The sequence below is a fragment of the Hibiscus syriacus genome, unplaced genomic scaffold (genome assembly GCF_006381635.1).
Source record: "Hibiscus syriacus cultivar Baekdansim isolate YM2019G1 unplaced genomic scaffold, ASM638163v2 tig00017996_pilon, whole genome shotgun sequence".
NCBI lineage: Eukaryota > Viridiplantae > Streptophyta > Magnoliopsida > Malvales > Malvaceae > Hibiscus > Hibiscus syriacus.
Genome location: NW_024062422.1, coordinates 1 through 20,670, shown reverse-complemented (window position 1 = coordinate 20,670; position 20,670 = coordinate 1). Strand labels below are relative to the sequence as shown.

Below are 20,670 nucleotides of genomic sequence, written 5' to 3'. Positions count from 1 at the left end.
AGATTGTAAGCCAATTTCTACCCCTCTTCCTATTAGCTTCAAATTATCCTCCAGTATGAGTGCTAGCAGTGAACAAGAGAGGATGGAGATGTCTCGAGTACCGTATGCATCAGCAGTGGGAAGTTTAATGTTCGCTATGATATGCACAAGACCAGACATTGCACAAGCAGTGGGAGTAGTTAGTCGGTACATGGCGAATCCAGGCAAAGAGCATTGGAATACAGTAAAGAGGATCCTAAGATACATCAAAGGGACCTCAAATGTTGCATTATGTTACAGAGGATCAAATTTACTAATAAATGGTTATGTAGATTCTGACTATGCAGGGGATTTGGATAAAATCAAATCTACAATAGGATATGTGTTCAAAATTGCTGGTGGAGCTGTAAGCTGGGTTTCAAAATTGCAGTCAGTTGTGGCTACGTCCACAACAGAGGCAGAATATGTAGCAGCTACACAAGCCAGTAAAGAAGCAATTTGGTTGAAGATGGTATTGGAGGAGCTTGGGCACAATCAAGAGTATGTCTCTCTATTTTGTGAAAGTCAAAGTGCCTTGCATCTAGCAAGGAATCCAGCATTTCATTCAAGAACAAAGCACATACGAGTTCAGTACCATTTCATTCGTGAAAAGGTGGAAGAAGGAACGATAGATATGCAGTAGATCCATACCAAATACAACATAGCAGATTTCATGACGAAGGCAATCAATGCTGATAAATTTACCTGGTGTCAATTCTCTTGTGGCCTGTCAGAGACGTAAGCAACATGATGGTACAAGGTAGAAAGAATGGTGTGAAGATATGATTGTTCCAATCAAATCTTCAAGTGGGAGATTGTTGAAAAATCAAACCACTGGCTGCTAAGCAGCCGGTGGCTTTGAATTAATGTTTTTTTTATTATTTTGTGTATGGTAAAATTGCTAAAAATTAGTCATTGTATTTTAGAGTATTTACAAATTAGTCCTTAAGTTTCAACTATAAATACCCTAGCTCATTTAGCTTCAAAACCATCCCAAAGCATTCTAGCTTTCTTCCAATACTAGAGAATTTAGTGAGTTTCTTGAGAGTTGTTTTCTCCTTTTTATCAAGAGAGAATTATCATTGTTTTCTCCTTGGTAGATCAAGAGAAGTTGTAATTCCTATTTTCTCATAGTGAAATTCTTCTACCGTTGCCCGTGGTTTTTTACCCTATATTATTTAGGGGTTTTCCACGTAAATTTTGTGTCTCTTTTATCTTCAATTTTATTTTCTCAAATTATTAGTTGCGATTTTGCTCTATCCGATAGCCGTCTTCCGCAACAGAACTAATAAAATAAGAAACAAGAGAAACATTAAAATCACATGCGGATGTATATAAATTAATAATTAAAATAGATGATATGAAACAAAGAATAATTAATAATTGGATACATTAAGAGAAACTCTCACGATTACTTGATATCTTCGATAAAGATTGTCTCCATCTCCCAAGAAATTTTCTTTAGTACATGTTCGATAGAGTTTCAAGAAAATATTGAATTGACAAGCACGCGCTCTTCTAAATCTCAATTCTCAAGTCAAATAAGGGAACCTCAATTTGCCTATAAAGTTGGGCACCCTGGAAATGATTTCAAGACAAAACAATCTGATTCATAGGAAAACTAGAAATGGAGAGATCAGTAATGAGCTTAAGTAGTCTTTTGGTATTAGCTTGTCTGGTTGGTTATGGCACAGCACAAAGTGTTCAAAATGTGTCTGCTCATTGGGTCGACTTCTTTGCCAAGGAGAACGACTGGGACATGAATAAAGCTAACGATGTTTACTGCAAGATATATGATGCCGATAAGCCCTACGAATGGCGCAGTAAATATAATTTGGACAAACATCGGTGATCTTGCCGGTCTTTCGATTGATGAAGCTTGTGGCAAGTGCATCCATGTAAGTAACGCTTTTAGCATCTTAGTTTCTCCGATTTCAATTGAAAAAAGAAAGGAAAAAAGAAGCGCATATTCATCAAGTTTTCATTACCGATGCAGGTGACAAATAGAGCGACTGGCGATGAAACAACAGTGAGAATCGTTGGCCCAACCGGACATGGCCTAGAGTTGGATAAGTCGGTGTTTGATCAGCTCGACAGTGATGGGCAAGGCCAAGTTGTAGGACACCTTATTGTGAGCTATAAGTTTGTGGATTGTGATCCTACACCACCAGGTCCTGGCGAGTCTAATGTCCGAGCTGATTATTCTAAAGACTACAACCCTATAGAGAATGATTGGACCTATCCTTCTCATGCCGAGTGCGCCATCAAGGATGGCGGTAAACCCTTGGAGTGGCGCAAAAGATATGGTTGGACGGGGTACTGCGGAAAGTATACAACTTTCAACCCGGAAGACAACTGTGGCAAGTGCTTAAAGGTAACCAACACAGACACGAAAGATTCGGTAACAGTGAGAATCATGTATACATGCGGCGGAGAAGTGGAAGCCTTGGTGTTGGACTACGAAACTGTTGACGAAAACGGGTAAAGAAAACGAAAGAACACGAGAATTTTACGAGGTTCGACAATGTGCTTACGTCCTCGGTGCCTAGGCGGCGCTAGAAGTTTTATTCAATGATATTTTAGGTCTAGGTTACATCTCTATTTATAATAGAAAACCCTGGTACATAATTACAAAATCAACCCTGTACCGTACCTAACATTCAACATATCTCCACCTTGACGAATATCCTGCCCCTTAGAAACTTCAATGTGGGTTGGGTTACCTTGGTTCTTTAACAACTCGAAACATTCAACAAGTCCAAGCAATGCTTGAACTTGTCTGTCGTAACTGGCTTGGTGAACATATCAGCAGCATTCTCATCAGTATGTACCTTCTGAAACAAAACCTCTCCAGATGCAACCAACTCTCTGTTCTTGTGGAACCTTACATCAATATGTTTAGTTCTAGCACGATACACCTGATTCTTAGCCAAGTGAATAGCACTTTGATTATCACAAAGCAACTGAACTCCACCTTGTTGAACACCCAACTCCTTCACTAAACCAGTAAGCCATAAAGCTTCTTTTGCAGCTTCAACCGCTGCCATGTATTCAGCTTCAGTTCTAGATAGTGCCACGACAGATTGAACAGTAGACTTCCAACAAATAGGCCCTCCACCAAGAGTAAACACATACCCTGTCGTAGATCTTCTATTATCCAAGTCACCTGCATAATCTGAATCCACATATCCTACAACCAAAGGATTATCCCGCTGACTGCCAAAAACAATTCCATGTCCCACAGTACCCTTTAAGTATCGAAAGATCCACTTGACTGCTTCCCAATGTTGCTTACCAGGTTTAGACATGTACTTACAAACTTGACTAACAACACATACCATCGCATACATCAAGCAGCCAACAGCATTAGAATACTGAACCTTTGCCATATCTTCAGCTTCCTTATCTGTCTTAGGGCACTGTTCTGATGAGAGCTTAAAGTGATTCGCCAATGGAGTGCTAACTGGTTTCGCGCTGCTCATCGCAAACCTTTCTAGCATTTTCTCAACATAACCCCGTTGAGATAGCCGCAGTTTCCTTGAGTCTCTGTCCCTGCAAATTTCCATTCCAAGAATTTTCTTTGCAGCACCTAAATCTTTCATATCAAATTCCTGACTCAATAAAGTTTTCAAACCGATAACATCATCCATGTTCTTCGCAGTAATCAACATATCATCAACATACAGTAATAGAAAAATAAAAGAACCATCATCAAGGCTCTTAACATAGACACAACAATCATACTCACATCGGTTGTAGCCAATCTTGATCATATAGGAGTCAAACCGTTTATACCACTGTCTCGGAGACTGTTTCAACCCGTACAAAGATTTCTTCAATCTGCAAACTAAATTCTCTTTTCCAGGTTGAGTGAAACCTTCAGGTTGCCGCATGTAGATCTGCTCCTCTAAATCACCATGCAAAAAAGCAGTTTTAACATCCATCTGCTCTAAATGCAAATCCCAACTAGCCACCAATGCAAGTACTGCTCGGATTGAAGTGTGCCTGATCACAGGAGAAAAGATTTCATCATAATCAGCTCCTTTCTGCTGTGAAAAACCCTTCGCTACCAAACGAGCCTTGAACTTCTCCCCCTCTTTTTCTGTTACTGCTGGTTTCTTCTTATACACCCATTTGCAGCCAATCGGCTTCTTACCCTCAGGAAGGGGAACTAACTCCCATGTGCGATTGTGATTCAAAGACTCCATCTCCTCAACCATGGCTGCCATCCACTTGTCGTTTTCCTGACTAGTAACGGCATCATGAAAAGTAACCGGATCATCACTGCTAACAGTAAGTGAAAAAGATACCAAGTCTTCAAAACCCAATCTGTTCGGAGGCTTTATATTCGTCTGTCTCACCCTGTCTCTGGCGAGACTATAATCCTGCAAATCATCCGTAGTGGAACCACCAGAAGTCGGTTGAGAAGTTTCTGGTTTCTCAACTGGAAACTGCTCGAAATCCACCACTGTCGTGTCTTGCTTCTGCTGCAACATGGACTGTTCATCAAAAACGACATCTCTACTAATCACAACTTTCTTCGCAACTGGATCCTAGAACTTGAATCCTTTGACACCTTTCCTGTAACCCAGAAAAATGCACTCCTTCGATTTTGCATCAAGTTTGGATCTCTCATCAGCAGGTACATGCACATAAGCAGGACAACCAAAAATCCGTAAGTTATCAAAACTAACATCATGACCAGTCCATACCTCTTCTGCAACTTTCCCATCCAGCGATGCCCTTGGTGATCTGTTGATAAGGTAACACGCCATGTTAACAGCCTTAGCCCAGAAGTGTTTGGGAAGCCCCGCATTCAACCGCAAACATCTGGCTCTTTCATTCAACGACATGTTCATTCGTTCCGCAACACCATTCTGTTGTGGTGTCTTGCGCACTGTAAAATGCCTCTGAATCCCATGCTCCTTACAAAATTGTAGGAACTGTGAATCTGTGTACTCCGTACCATTTTCAGACCGCAAACACTTGATTTTTCGTCCTGTTTGGTTTTCTACCTCAGCTTTCTACAGCTTGAACTTCTCAAAAACTTCAGATTTCTGTTTCAAAAAATACACCCAAACTTTCCGTGAAAAATCATCAATAAAAGTAACATAGTACCTAGATCCACCCAAAGACGATGTCGTAGAAGGCCCCCATACATCAGAATGCACATAATCAAGAATCCCTTGAGTTGTGTGCTTCGCAGTCTTGAAACGGACTTTAGTCTGTTTACCAAGAACACAATACTTGCAAAAATCGAGCTTACAGCTTTTGACACCATGCAACAAGTTTCTCTTGTGTAATTCTGCCATACCACGTTCACTAAGATGAGCAAGGCGCATATGCCACAATTTTGTCGTATCATCACAGGACTCAACAGAGTGAACTCCACCTGCAACGGTACTCCCTAACAATCTGTAGATATTCCCTGCAGTCATCTTGCCTTTCATCACAGTCAATGCTCCTTTAACAATCCGAATGGTTTCCCTATCCTCGTCAGCCTTAGGGATAAAACCATTCTTGTGCAAAGTGCCCAAGGAAATCAAATTCTTCTTCAAGTCTGGGATATGTCGAACACCACTCAACGTCCGAACGGAGCCATCGTGCATCTTAATTCTGACATCACCAATACCAACAATATTGCAACATCGATCATCACCCAAATAAACCGAACCAGAATTAACCGGCCTGTATGTCGAAAACCATTCCCTATTTGGCGTGATGTGATAAGAACATCCAGAATCAAGAATCCAAGCATCCGTCAATTGTGTCGTTGAAATAGAAAGCATATCACCCTCACTGCAATCAGAATTATCATCCTCGACCACGTTCACAGACTTGGATGAGCCATCACGCTTCTCATCAGTCTGTTTTTTCAACTTCGGACAGTCTCGCTTCATATGTCCCGCCTCCTTGCACTTGTAACAGTGAATCGTCTTCTTATCCCTGGATTTGGATCTGGAATTCCGCTTCCCGGACCCTGCCTTCTCTGGCTTCCGTTCACGATCTTGATTACCCTTGACATATAGGCTATCGGCTTGAGAGCTTTCCCCTGCATACTGCTTCCGCTGGTTGTGAGCCAACAAGGCTGCAGTAATCTCCTCAACGTTGATAGTCTCTTTCCCATATGTAAGAGTAGTCACCATGTGTTCGTAAGAGGGAGGCAACGAACACAACAGAATCATCGCTCTGTCTTCATCCTCAATTTTCACATCAAGCCGAGCCAGATCAGAAACGATTTGATTGAAGACATTCACGTGTTGCGCCAAATCGTGATCGTCCTGCATCTTCAGCCCATACAGCCGCTGCTTCAGATATAGTTTTGTCGTTAAGGATTTGGACATAAACTGACTTTCCAACTTCCTCCAAATTTCGTCTGGAGACGATAGATGCATGACGTGATACATGACCTCGTCCACCAAGCATAATCGTATGGTTCCTGCCGCTCGCTGCTGCAATTCTTCCCAATCTTCCTCATTCATCGACGTCGGCTTTGTAGGTCGCAAAGCCTTCAAGATCCCTTGCTGCGCCAATAGATCCTTCACCCTCGTTTGCCATAATCCGAAGTTACCCTGACCATCGAATTTCGTGACTTCGAATTTTGCTCCTGACATCTGATACCAATTGTTGACGAAAACAGGTAAAGAAAACGAAAGAACACGAGAATTTTATGAGGTTCGGCAATGTGCTTATGTCCTCGGTGCCTAGGCGGCGCTAGAAGTTTTATTCAATGATATTTTAGGTCTAGGTTACATCTCTATTTATAATAGAAAACCCTGGTACATAATTACAAAATCAACCCTGTACCAAAAACAGAAACAGCTTTTAAACCGATTGACACTGACGGCAAAGGGTATGAAGCAGGCCATCTTACTGTGGACTATGAATTTGTGGAGTGTGACGACGATGTTCTTGTCTATTCCCAGTAACTTTGCTTTATATTAATTACCAAAGGCTTGAGATCTCCCACTCCATTTCACATGAATCTTATCAATGTAAAAACCTGTGTAATAAACATGTTATTACGGAATCATAAATTCCGCTTGCAGATTGTAACATGAGATTAATAAGAAGCGGGATTGTGCCAATTGCTCAGGATTTCGTTTCTATAAATGGAATGATATGAGCTTTATAGATATTGAAATTTAAGTATTATAGTTGAAGATGACTACACTTCCAATTACACTTCAATAACACTTTCGATCGGATAATAATTTAATATAACTGAATGTTATATCAAACACAAATCAAATAAGGCTTAAGATAAGATGGAAACAACGTTCATAAGAATTTTTTTTTTCAATAACTGAATCATCTGAACACATCTGATCGACCGAAAACTCGGATCGAAAGGAATTTAATGATACATCTGAAGCATTCATGGAATAAAACTTATGGAACTCAAATTCATAAATCTTGATTTTTAAGATTTCAAATTATTACAATCTCAGATCGAATAACTTCTCTCTCGACATACGCATGGATTATCACAATGTTGGCTCTTACAAGAATCTGTTACACAATTTTCGAGATTTAGTTCAGCCATTGAACTCTATAGAAAATCGACTAAGGAACATCATTTTAAAAATCATGGGAAGAAAATTATCAAAGCTGAGAAAACACTCAGTTGTCGAAACATTAATGAGATCTATTGGAGGAATCCCAAAAGCTATAGCGAAGCTCACTAATCTTGAATCTTTGGACCTTTCAAGGAACAAGCTAGAGGGAATAATTCCTTTGGAGTTGAGTCCTGGACTCAATTCCCTTGAGTTCCTCAACCTCGCTTATAATCATCTCACAGGGCTTATACCACAGGGCCACCAAGTTGATACTTTTCAAAGTAGTTCCTTTGAAGGAAATCCAGGGTTGCGTGGAAAACAAATGCTAAAAGAATGTAACACTAATTCTGGAGGATTGCCAACTCCATCTTCAACTAGTTCAGAAGGGTCTGGATCATTGGATTGGATAGCAATATTTCTGGGCTATGGATGTGGATTCCTATTTGGAACAGTGATTGGGAATGTTGTAATCAAAAGGAAACATGATTGGTTTACCAAGACTTTCTCCAAAATTCATGGAAGCAGGCGAATGAGCTTAATTATATTCAAATGCATGCATGTACTGTATAATGAGTAAGGTGGTGATATACAATGATTAATACAAAAATAAAATGTTTTAGCTATTAACTTATAATTTATTTTTTCTAATTTGTGCGAAGTGTTATTCACTGATTAAATTTCAGGTCCGAGAGAAAAATGGATTATGTGAAAGAGACGACAAAACTTTAAAGAGAGAGAGAGAGGTGGTCCCAGGGGACTTCATTAGGGAGGGATGTACGTTATAGTTGGGAAGAACCATTGCCCCTCCCAACTTTGATGGTCTAATTACATTTTAGGTCATTGATAATTATAAAATCATTATAATTAAGCATTTACCCCTCCCAAATTTGATGATCTAATTATATTTTAGGTCACTGATAATTATAAAATCATTATAATTGAGCCCTTATCCCTCAAATTTTGTGGTATAATTATTTTTAGATCATTGTAACTTTTAAAATTAATGAAGTTAAGCGTTTAACCTAAATTTACGTGATTTAATTATTTTTTAAGACCTTTAAATTTAGTGAAATTAAACCCGTCATTATATACCCGATTGTTTGAACATGCTGTCTTAGATGCAATACCATGAAAGTTAGGCTTGATGCGTTATAGGCCTATGATGCTTATTATCTTGGCCCCATATGTGAGTCCATTGAGCCATTCGGGTTGTTTTTTATTGTGTTGGGAGAAAGTGATCTAATAATATGCAATCAGTAGCTTTATGGTGGAGTTCTTTTTGGAATAATGTTAAAATTAGCCCCTAACATTTATTAAAATATTTATTTTAGTCTCTATTCTTTTATTTGGAACATTTTAACCCTTAACGTTTTATTTTAGAGTAAAAAGGCTTGTTTGTGGGTGAAAACTGTTAGTTAATAAACGATTAACGCTTTCAAATAAATGTCTTTTTACTCTAAAATGAAATGTTAAGGCCAAAATATTTTAGAAAAAAAGGTATAAATGACTATTTTGATAAATGTTATGGGCTAATTTTGACATTAGGTCTTCCTTTTACTCTTGTCTAATTTTGGTCATCCAATTTCAAGATTTTAACAAGATGGTGACAAAAACTTTCCAAATGCAGCCAACAAGATTTGATTTCACGCCCCATTAAAGAGAGGGGAAGCACTTACCCATTGGACTAAACACAATTTCGAAGACATTTATTCCAAAACTTATATCAATATAAGGAGTAATTTTTTAACCACATGACTAAAACAAAAATAAAAAACATTAAAATAGAAATTCCGAGCAGTTGAAACAATCCCACTTGTTATTCATCTAATGTTACAAACGCAACGAAATCCATGATTCCCGCGGTAACATGTTTATTACATAATAGTTTATGCGATTTAATATCAGTCGTGTTAAATCGAGTGGGAATTCTCACGTCTTTGGTAACATATATCGAAGTTACTGGGAATAGACAAGTGAGGAACCCACATCGTCATCACAGTTCACAAATTCGTAGTTCACAGTAAGATGTCCATCTTTAAACCCTTGAAGATCAGTGTCGATCGGTTTAAAAGCCGTTTCGTAGTCCAACTCCAGGGCTCCGGTGCCGCATGTATCCGTGATCCTCACAGTTATCGAGTCATCTGTGCGTGTATTGGTTACTTTTAAGCACTGGCCGCAAATGTTTTCCGCATTAGAGCCATACTTGCCACAGTAACCGGTCCATCCATATCTTTTGCGCCACTCAAAGGGTTTACCGCCGTCCATGGCGTAGCAAGCGGCGTGTGAAGGATAGGTCCAATTATTCTCTAAAGGGTTGTAGTCTTCTGAATAATAAGCTAGGACATTAGTCTCACCAGGACCTGCTGGTTTTGGATCACAATCCACAAACTTATAGTTCACAACAAGGTGCCCTACAACTTCGCCTTGCCCATCACTGTCTAGCTGATGAAACACTGGCTCGTCCAAATCTAGTCCACTGTTGCTGGGACCAACGATTCTTACTGTTGTTTCGTCTCCAGTAGCGGTGTTTGTCACCTACACCGGAATGATAACTCGATGAATATACATATATATTTGAGTTGGAGAAACTAAGATGTTGAAAATATTACTTACATTGACGCACAGGCCACAAGCTTCCTTCCCTACGGGACCATGGGAATCACCGAAGGCGGCCCAATAATATTTGCTGCGCCATTCGACGGGCTCATTGGCATTATATTCGGCGCAGTAAACATGAGCAGCATTCATGTCCCAGTTATTCTCCACAGCCTTGAAGTAGACCTTATAAGCATTCACATTTTCAGCACTTTGTGCTGCGGCAGAACCCACCAGATAAACCAACACCAAAAGGCTTAGTGTCATTACTGATATCTCCATTTTTTTTAGTTTTTCTATGAATCCGATTGCTTTGCCTTGAACCAATTCCAAGGTGCTCGAATTTATAGGCAAATGGAGGCTACCTTTTAGACTTATGATTAATAGACCACGTGGTTAAATCTAACAAATGCGCTCAAGATTATGCAACGTTATCTTTTTCCCTTCTTTTTTTACTACAAGATTTTTGAACGTATTGTTCTCTTGTCTTTTTCTCATACGCAATTTGTGTCTAATTTACTCATTATACTTTTTATTTTATATATATAAAATAGAGATTATCTCAAAGTTTAAAGTTCATAGATTTTTGCCTATCCATGAATCCTGTCACTTTGTAGTAATTGTGATTTTTTTTGGCTAGGCGTAGTAATTGTTATTGAAACATAGTTAATGTTTTCTTTATTAAGCTAAAGGTTATTACAAAATAGTATATGTTCTAAGTATTATCAATCATTTGACAATGAATGTTTAATCACCCTTGCGGTCGCTGGTGCTTTAACCCGTAACCTCTAGGAACAACAATTTAATTTGTTTAAAAAACATTACAAATGTTATCAACGAGATATTAATAGAATTAGTAGAATTATTTTATGAACCTTGTTCACCACCGCATCCTTAGTCTCTATCCAATTGAATGAGTACACACCACATTTATTTTACACATCTTATTTGCTTATGAATTAAAATTTTTAAATCATTATCTTCTTTTTTATCTCATCCTCTTCTTCCCTAATCTTCAAACATTAAATCTTCATTTTTTTTAAAGGTAACCATGTCCTTGAAAAATTCACGACCTCTAACATGACATAAAATGTTAAATCCGATCCCTCGTCGTTCATGCTTTCAGTCTTTCATTCTTATTAATAATTCTGTAATTTGATAGTATTTTTTTCATATGAAAATTTTATTTGTTGGCTTTGATAATGAAAGAAAAAGATATTCCAAAATAAGCCTTCAACCTTACTGTTGGTATATCCTACTCTACTATCCGTCACACTACACACGAGACGTGAAGATGACATGCTCTTTCGTACCCGATGAGGCAGTGCATGTACATAGCATAGAGATTGAAAAGATTAAAGAGAAATGGTGAGTTTTGAGGTTTAAGCAAAATATGGAGAATGACGAGTGAGATTGAAGAGAAACACCAGCCAAAATGGTTTTCTTGAGCTCAAATAGTGTCAAATCAACGGCTATCGTGTTACATTAGCTTTCAGTCACTCATAGTAATGGTTGTTAACATTGAGTGATTGATATATTATAAATCGATAGCATTAGTGATCAAATCGTTAGTTTTGAAACATTAATAGAGAAAAGAGAAATTTACTCAAACATGAGTGACCGTGTAATTTACCCTAATTAATTTGATAAATAACAGCTAAAAACGCATGTGATATTCATAGTTAATGGATCACTCTGTTACAAGGTTTCTATTACTGGACCACTTTCTGATATTGCAAAATAGTTAATGCCAACCAACGAAGGTTGGCCTGAGTGGAAGGGGCTCTGGTCGCTTAAGCAAGAGGTCTCGAGTTCGAACCCTTGTGGATGCAGCAAACTTTCTTGGGAGAGGTCCCCACAATTGTGCCCGACAGTACCTCGGGGGATTAGTCTCTGACGAAAGCCGGGGATACCTTTGGGATACCAAAAAAAAAAAAAAACATAGTTAATGCCAAAAATGAAAAGTAGCAAATGTTTTTTTTTTCTTTCCAAATTATCTTGTAACGAAGTTTTTGGCTGAAAAATTAACTTACAAAATTGCTTGATTAACAGTATCTATGCTCTTCTATCACGGAGAATCCTCTGTGGTGGGACAATCCTCTTTATTAGGACAGAGAGAGCCGCTGTGTTTTGGTCCCCTCCGTTTGCTGAAATTGAACCTCGATGGGGTGCAAGGGGCAAACTAGGACCACCTGGCAGTGGGGGACTCCTTAGAAATGATAGTCGCCGTATTAAAACCGATAACTTCAATCAGGGTACGGATGTATCATGTATTCAGTTCGATATTTTGATAAAAGATAAATCAAATCGTCTTATGTTATTTATTTTTGAAATGAAACTGAAATCGAATAAAAACCATAATATTCGGTTTGGTTTTATGATTTTTAACTATTAACTATTTTTTAAACTTAATATCCAAAACAGAAAATTTTAAACTTAAATCGAATCCAACACACAAGTTTAAATTCACAAAAAATAATACTTTTAATTTTATAAACTTTTTATTTAAATTTCTCCTATAATAAATTCAAAATTGATTTGATTTAGATATTTTTTTCTTTTTAATTCAGTTTGATTTTGAATAAGTAAGTTCTGTATGAAAATTCGAACCGAAATTGAACTGTAAAATGAAAAATCCGAACCGAATTGAACTGTATAATGTGGCTCATATCAGTTTTTTAGTTTTCTCGAGTCCCTTGCTCAGCCCTAAATCAGAGATGGACCGAAGCGGATAAGTGAGAGCAATCACGTTCAGAAAATTTTAAGTTCTCATATATTTTAGGTTTTTTTTTTACTTTTATTGATAATTTGTTTTCGCTTCTTAAAATTTTATTAATTTAAACCGTCTAATATTTATAAATTTATTTCTCTAATATAAAATTTTGTATTTATCCCTACATTAAACTATTGGTGATTTCCCGAAAAATCACTGTTAAAAAGTATATTTCCCGATCAGGCACCGTCAGACTATATTTCCTGATCTAACACCCTTTGCAGTAAGACGCGCCCCCGGGACCGCGCTTACGCTGATTTGGCGTCAAGTGTGGTAAGGCGCGCCCCTGAAGCGTACCTTACACTGACATGGATACACGCGGCTAAGCCACGTAGGGTAAAGCGCGGTCCCCGGAGCGCGCCTTTTACTTTTTTGCATTTTTTAAGGTTGGTTCGTTCTTATTTAATTTGGTTTTATAAATTAGTTCAAGTTACTTGTCGCAACCGTCTTTCGAGTGGGCCCCGAAATTGGGTTTCGACTTGAAATAATTAGGTTGGAGTCGCCACCGACCATTTTAAAACGAATTTAGGTGGGTCGGACACCATCTTACCTGATCTGCGTTTTTTCAGAAATGTGTCGAGTTCGGGAGTCGGTTACGGTCAAGGAAGGATTAGCACCCTTGAACCGCCCTTTCGGTACTACGTAATTTTCAGTTGTCATGATTTAATAAAATTACAATTTTAAATTAAAAAGGTAAAATTTGATCATGAATTACTTACTTCTGATTGTTTTGAAAACATCCTTAAAAAAAACTGAGAAAATGGTTAGATAATAAAAATAATAAAATTAGAATATAAAAATAAGGCGAACAAACGAAATAAAGAAAGTATAATGTACACAAGAATTAGGAATGAAATATGAATAAAATTTACAAGGAAAAATACGAAAATTCAAATAAAGAAAAAAAATATAAAAATATAAATAGATAGGTAAATAAAAATATACATCAAATAAAAAATATAAAAACAAAGAAAATAAAAAAAAGCAATATGAGTAATATATATATAATAAATAGCATGTAATAAAAGAAAAATAAGTAATGTATATATATAAACTAATAGGAATATAATATATTATAGTGTAAATAAATAAAAATCCAAATATCTATGTATAAAAGAGTAAATACGAGATATAATAAAATATATATAAGTATAAAGGGGTAAAATGAAACAAAATAAAGTTAGATGGCAGAATTAGAATATAACCAAGGGAATTAAACCGATTTGGGGACCAAATTAAATGTTTTTTAAAACAGAGGGAGCCAAAATGAAGTTTACCCAACCGATTTGGGGACCAAATTGAATGTTTTTCAAAACAGAGGGAGCCAAAATGAAGTTTACCCCTTTTAGCAAAACTCGCGGATCTGATATAAGCACGGGTCGGGCCAGTTTGGTCCGCTGGGCTAACTATATGACTCAAATATTTTTTTTGAAATTTCATTTCTCTCTTCTTCTCTCGTCGAAAGCTCCCCTCCCTCACTCAAACTCTCTCTTTTGTTCATCCAACTGATGAACACACCACCATCCATTTCCAGAAAACGGCCTTGCGCCGCCTCAAGCTGCCTTGCCACCGCCGCTGATCCGCGGCGGCCGTCGTTCATCGGCGGCCAAACACGAAAAGGTAAGCTTTTTCCGAAAGCTCTTCTTGCCTTCAACCCAAATCTTAAACTGGTTTTTCGAAATAGGCCTCGGGGGAGGGTAGAACTGAGATCAAAGTCTCGATCCTTCCCCTAAGAGTTCATCGGCCAAAAAGTTTTTCTTGATGGTTCAAAGGAGACTCAACAACAACAACATGCAAGCAGTGCAAGGGAACCGAATCAAAAACAAAGGTAAAAGACCAAGAAAAATACCCTTTATTTCTTTTCAAGAAAAATGCTTCGAATGCTTTTACAACCTTCTGAGTTTTGTGACTCTCACGATCTCTCTTTGTGTGCTCGTGCCTAGTATCTTTTTTTGTGTATTTTTCGTACCCCAAACTTGTGTGCTTTACATAATATTTATAGCCCAAAAATGGCTATTTTTAGAGTTTAAATTAGAGTAAAACACTGATGTTGGTTGTTGTTGCTTGTTTCTTTGCGTGGCCGAGAGTTCCGGTCGTTTGGAGGCGAGACGTGCGGTGATGGGGGTCTTGGAGCGACGTGATAGCCCTGGAATCTTGGTGATGCGGCGCTGGATGGGGAAACTGCTAGGGTTCTGGGAACCCTAACTCCAATGGGTCACTTGGGTCACGTGGGATTTGGGCCATTACTGTTGGGCCTGTAAAAGGAGAGAAGAGAGAAAAAAAAATGTAAATAAACTGTATATTATAACTTATAACATAATATAATATTATATATATGTATGTATTATGAGGGACGAGTTTAAGTGTCTTCAGTTGCCCCTCTTTGCTCATTATCGTGTAATGAAAATAGAGCAAAGATTAAAAGACACAAATTTCGTCTACATCAACTATCCTTTGTCATAGAGTTGAAATTCGATCATGAAATGACTCCCTTGTCGTGAGGTTGAGTCAAAACTGGAAGATTCTGAGTATGAGTCCTTCGTTGTGAAGTTTGGCTTCGAGTTAGATATCCTCCGTCGTGGAGTTGAAATCTACTCTTGAGCAAATTGTGTTGTTTCGAGTCCAATATCCTTCGTTGTGAAGTTGAAATTGGCTCTGAAATTGAGAAATGTTTGTTGACAACCAGCGGTCCCTTCGTCGTGAAGTTGAACTTGCGTTGTCTGGAGTCCAATATCCTTCGTTGTGAAGTTGAAATTGGCTCTGAAATTGAGAAATGTTTATTGACAACCAGCGGTCCCTTCGTCATGAAGTTGAACTTGTGTTGTCTGGAGTCCAATATCCTTCGTTGTAAAGTTGAAATTGGCTCTGAAATTGAGAAATGTTTGTTGACAACCAGCGGTCCCTTCGTCGTGAAGTTGAACTTGCGTTATCTGGAGTCCAATATCCTTCGTTGTGAAGTTGAAATTGGCTCTGAAATTGAGAAATGTTTATTGACAACCAGCGGTCCCTTCGTCATGAAGTTGAACTTGTGTTGTCTGGAGTCCAATATCCTTCGTTGTAAAGTTGAAATTGGCTCTGAAATTGAGAAATGTTTGTTGACAACCAGCGGTCCCTTCGTCGTGAAGTTGAACTTGCGTTATCTGGAGTCCAATATCCTTCGTTGTGAAGTTGAAATTGGCTCTGAAATTGAGAAATGTTTGTTGACAACCAGCGGTCCCTTCGTCGTGAAGTTGAACTTACGTTGTCTGAAGTCCAATATCCTTCGTTGTGAAGTTGAAATTGGCTCTGAAATTGAGAAATGTTTGTTGACAACCAGCGGTCCCTTCGTCGTGAAGTTGAACTTACGTTGTCTGGAGTCCAATATCCTTCGTTGTGAAGTTGAAATTGGCTCTGGGTAAAACCTGCAAAGATATGCATATATGTGATGTTATGGATGTCATGGTCTTAGGTATGCCTAAAATGCATATGCAACATATGTTATTCTGAGCTCTGGAGAGTTCTCCGGTGGCCTGTCGTTGTTGACTCTTGAGCTTGAAGTTCCGATCTCTGATCTTGAATTCTTCAAATGTTTGATGATTTTTTTTTTTTTTTTGAAGATGCTCCTCAACCATCTCAAGCATGTGCATGAGCCTTGATCGGCTTCTGGGTACCTGTACTTTTCAATGAATCTTTGTACAGTAATATGCGATTATCTTTCATAAAAATAAATAAACCATTAGGTTTAAATCTAATTCAAGATGCTCAAAAGGAATTGGAGGAAAGATGGTCTTTATTCATAAGGGAGGAGAAGAACAAATAATACATAGCAAACATTCTAGAAAACGAATACACAATGATGTGTAAATGAATGTTTTAGATCTCGATAATGTGGGCACTTCTGAGCTGAAAAGCCGTTTGGTGACTTTGAATGTAGCCTTTGCCAAAGGATCTTTGAAAATGTGACAACGTTTGGGAGGGTGCAACATTTCTCCGATTTGTTAAGTTCGTAGAAGATTCATGTGCCGGGATGTTTCCACCGTTGATATCCAAATCGCCCTTTCCGGGTTTTCAACTTGGACTCATCCTTAGTTGCAAGACGCCCTTTGCGGGTTTTCATCTTGAACCCACCTTTTTCTCTTCTTTTTTCTTTTTTTTTTTTTTTCTTTTTTTTTCAACTTAGGACGCCCTATCGGGTTTTCATACTAAGCGAAGTATTTCTTGACTGCGTCCGAGTTAATGGGATGTGGCAGCTCAGGTCCGTCAATTTCAGCCAGGATAAGGGCTCCTCCAGAGAAAGCCTTCTTCACGACATAAGGTCCTTCCCAATTTGGCGTCCATTTTCCTCGGAAATCTTTCTGGACTGGCCAAATTCTTTTTAGCACTAGATCCCCCTCACGGAATACTCTCGGGCGCACCTTTTTGTGTGCTCGGATCATTCGTTTTGATAGATTTGACCATGATGAATGGCTTTCAGTATTTTTTCATCTATCAGATTAAGCTGATCATATCTGGATTGTGCCCACTCTGCATCATCTAGTTTGACTTCTGACAAGACCCTGAGAGACGGAATCTCGACTTCAATGGGTAGCACTGCTTCCATCCATATGCTAGTGAAAATGGAGTTGCCCCAGTCGAAGTTCGTACCGAGGTTCGATAAGCGAACAAAGCAAAAGGCAACTTCTCATGCCAGTCTTTGTAAGTTTCAGTTGTTTTCTCCACTATCTTCTTAATATTTTGTTTGCTGCTTCTACTGCTCCGTTCATCTTTGGTCTGTAAGCAGTGGAATTGTGATGTTTTATGTTGAACTGTTCGCAGGCAGCGCATCATCTTGTTGTTCAAGTTTGTTGCGTTATCAGTGATAATCCTTTCAGGTAGACCATACCGACATATAATTTCTTTCTTCAGAAACTTGCAAATAGTGGATTGAGTGACACTGGCATATGACAGCAGCCTCTACCCATTTCGTGAAATAATCAATTGCTACGAGAATGAAACGGTGACCATTCGAAGCCTTCGGATGGATTGCCCGATAACGTCCATGCCCCAAACAGAAAAAGGCCATGGTGAGTCATTACATGAAGGGGATGGGGTGGAACATTTATGTCTCCATAAATCTGACATTTATGACATCCTAGCATAGTTGATGCAATCACTTTCCAGTGTGGACCAAAAATATCCGCATCTCATTATTTGTCTTGACATCATATGCCCATTTGCATGTGCTCCACAAACCCCATCATGTACTTCCTCCACTATCATTTTTGCCTCTTCAGCATCGACGCACCTTAACAGAACTTGGTTATGGCTTTTCTTGTATAAAACCTCTCTGTCAAGGACATATCCAGCTGCCAACCTTCTAAGGGTTCTCTTATCGGTTTCGGTGGCTTTTTCTGGATAACTCCGATGCTTGATATACTGCAGAATGTCGTAGTACCAAGGCTTAGTATCTTTCACTTCTTCAATTTGGTAACAATGAGCTGGATACTCATACGACTGCATGTTAATTGGCATCATTTCAGACTCCCCGCCAGCCTTGAATGTGGCAGCCAAGGTAGCTAAAGCGTCAGCCATTTGATTTTCTTCTCTAGGCACGTAGTGGAAGGTGACTTCGTCGAACTCTTCGAGCAGATCCAACACTAGTTTTCGGTACTCTAACAGCTTTATATCCTTGGTTTCCCACTCTCCTCGGAGCTGATAGATTATTAAGGCTGAGTCTCCATACACCCGCAAAGTCTTTATATTTTGCCCCAGTGCAGCCCGAATTCCCAAGACACAGGCTTCATATTCTGCCATGTTATTGGTACAATCAAAGTTCAGTCTGCTGGTAAATGGGTAGTGACTCCCTTCTGGGGAGACTAGAATTGCCCCGATGCCATGTCCTAGTGCATTTGATGCCCCATCGAAGTGCATTCTCCAGGAACCGTCCGTTGAAATGCTTGCTTCCTCTAAAGATATGGCCATTAAGTCCTCGTCTGGGAAATCAAAGTCCAGCGGCTCATAGCTCTCATCAGTTCTGCTTGCCAAAAAATCGGATATGGCACTGCCTTTTACGGCTTTTTGGCTCACGTATTCGATGTCAAATTCAGACAAAAGCATCTGCCATCGGGCTAACCTTCCGGATAGAGCAGGTACACCATCATGTATTTTAGAGGGTCTAACTTGGAAATCAGCCAAGTGGTGTGATACAACATGTATTGTCGAAGTCTTTTTGTAGCCCATATCAGAGCACAACAAACCTTCTCAATAGGAGGATATCGGACCTCGCAATCGGTGAACTTCTTGCTTAAGTAGTAGATGGCTCTTTCCTTCTTCCCAGACTCATCGTGTTGACCCAGAACACACCCCATGGAGTTCTCGAATATGGAGAGATACAAAAACAGAGGTTTTCCTGGGATAGGGGACATCAGGACAGGAGTGTGAGACAAGTACTCTTTTACCTTCTCAAATGCGATCTGACAGTTTTTATCCCATGCTCCAGGGCTATTCTTTCGGAGGAGACGAAAGATAGGGTCACATTTGTCGGTTAAACTGAGAGATGAACCGAGCTATGTAGTTTAGTCTGCCCAGAAAACCTCGGACTTCTTTTGGGTTTGTGGTGGAGGTAGATTCTGGATAGCCTTAACCTTATCAGGATCGACCTGTATGCCTCTCCCACTGACTATAAATCCTAGTAGTTTTCCAGATGTTACCCCAAAGGTACACTTGCTAGGGTTTAGTCTCAGTTGGAACTTTCTCAATCTCTGGAAGAGCTTCCTCAGATTCTTGACATGTTCACTCTCGGTCTGTGCCTTGACAATCATGTCGTCGACATAACCTCGATTTCTTTATGCATCATATCGTGGAATAGGGTCACCATAGCTCTCTGATATGTTGCCGCAGCATTCTTTAATCCGAAAGGCATCACTTTGTAACAGAAAGTTCCCCACATTGTGACGAAAGTGGTCTTCTCCATGTCTTCGGGATGCATCTTGATCTGATTGTACCCCGAAAAATCCATCCATGAATGAAAAGTAGGCGTTCCCGGCCGTATTGTCCACAGAGTGTCTATGTGTGGCAGAGGAAAGTTGTCCTTGGGACTGGCCTTATTAAGGTCCCGGTAATCGACACACATGCGTACTTTCCTGTCCTTCTTCGGCACAGGCACTATGTTGGCCACCCACTCAGGGTATTTGGCCACTTGGAGAAAACCGGCATCAAATTGCTTCTTGACTTCCTCCTTGATCCTAAGGAGCATTTCTGGTCGCATTCTTCTCAGTTGCTGCACTGGTTTGAATTCTGGTTTGATTGGCAGTTTGTGAACTACCATATCTGTGTCTAGTCCCGGCATGTCTTGATACGACCAAGCAAAACATCTTCGTACTCCTGAAGTAAGGCTATCAGGTTTTTTCTTGCTTCAGTCGAAAGAGTTGTGCCGATTTTAACCTCTTTTCGATCTTCTCAGTGCCCAAGTTTAAGATTTCGATCGCCTCCTCATGTGGCAATATTTGCTTTTCTTCTTTTCTATCATTCTCAACAATTCGGTAGGCAAGTTGTACTCTTCTTCATTATCGCATTCTTCAAATCCCCCAAGACAAATGGTTGATTCAAAATCCACCTCCGGATCAGGGTCATTAGTGCCCACATTCGTTATCTGGGAACCTGAAAGGAGGAAGATATGTATGTGTGAGAGGATAATATCCCACACGGAATGGTCAAGAACTAACTTTGAGAGTAACTGGAAATGAAGTACTGGAATGAGGGAGATAG

The 20,670-nt window shown here is 39.2% G+C and overlaps 3 protein-coding genes across 3 annotated transcripts; 2 read left to right on the top strand and 1 right to left on the bottom strand.

The window, feature by feature from the left end:
- The first annotated feature begins 1,793 nt into the window (after positions 1–1,793).
- Positions 1,794–6,947, top strand: LOC120208994 (pathogenesis-related protein PR-4A-like). Its single transcript, XM_039208091.1, has 3 exons — positions 1,794–1,916; positions 2,015–2,483; positions 6,838–6,947. The coding sequence occupies exons 1-3, from the start codon at positions 1,794–1,796 to the stop codon at positions 6,945–6,947; spliced, it is 702 nt and encodes a 233-aa protein (XP_039064022.1).
- Positions 6,948–7,659: 712 nt separating this feature from the next.
- LOC120208993 (receptor-like protein 6) lies at positions 7,660–8,154 on the top strand. The gene has a single exon (XM_039208090.1). It carries the CDS (start codon positions 7,660–7,662, stop codon positions 8,152–8,154), a length of 495 nt encoding a protein of 164 aa, XP_039064021.1.
- A 1,379-nt stretch (positions 8,155–9,533) lies between these two features.
- Positions 9,534–10,472, bottom strand: LOC120208992. Its single transcript, XM_039208089.1, has 2 exons — positions 10,191–10,472; positions 9,534–10,112 (listed from the first exon to the last, which is right to left on the bottom strand). Exons 1-2 carry the CDS (start codon positions 10,452–10,454, stop codon positions 9,534–9,536), a joined length of 843 nt encoding a protein of 280 aa, XP_039064020.1. The 5' UTR covers positions 10,455–10,472.
- Between the last annotated feature and the right edge of the window lie 10,198 nt (positions 10,473–20,670).

Excerpts from the sequence above, each read along its gene's own strand:
- LOC120208994 (XM_039208091.1), top strand. The coding sequence starts at position 1,794 with ATGTTTACTGCAAGATATATGATGCCGATAAGCCCTACGAATGGCGCA. Across the intron at positions 1,917-2,014 it reads CTTGTGGCAAGTGCATCCAT|GTGACAAATAGAGCGACTGG; the intron begins GTAAGTAACGCT and ends TTACCGATGCAG. Across the intron at positions 2,484-6,837 it reads CTTGGTGTTGGACTACGAAA|CAGCTTTTAAACCGATTGAC; the intron begins CTGTTGACGAAA and ends CAAAAACAGAAA.
- LOC120208993 (XM_039208090.1), top strand. The coding sequence starts at position 7,660 with ATGAGATCTATTGGAGGAATCCCAAAAGCTATAGCGAAGCTCACTAAT.
- LOC120208992 (XM_039208089.1), bottom strand. The coding sequence starts at position 10,454 with ATGGAGATATCAGTAATGACACTAAGCCTTTTGGTGTTGGTTTATCTG. Across the intron at positions 10,113-10,190 it reads CTTGTGGCCTGTGCGTCAAT|GTGACAAACACCGCTACTGG; the intron begins GTAAGTAATATT and ends ATTCCGGTGTAG.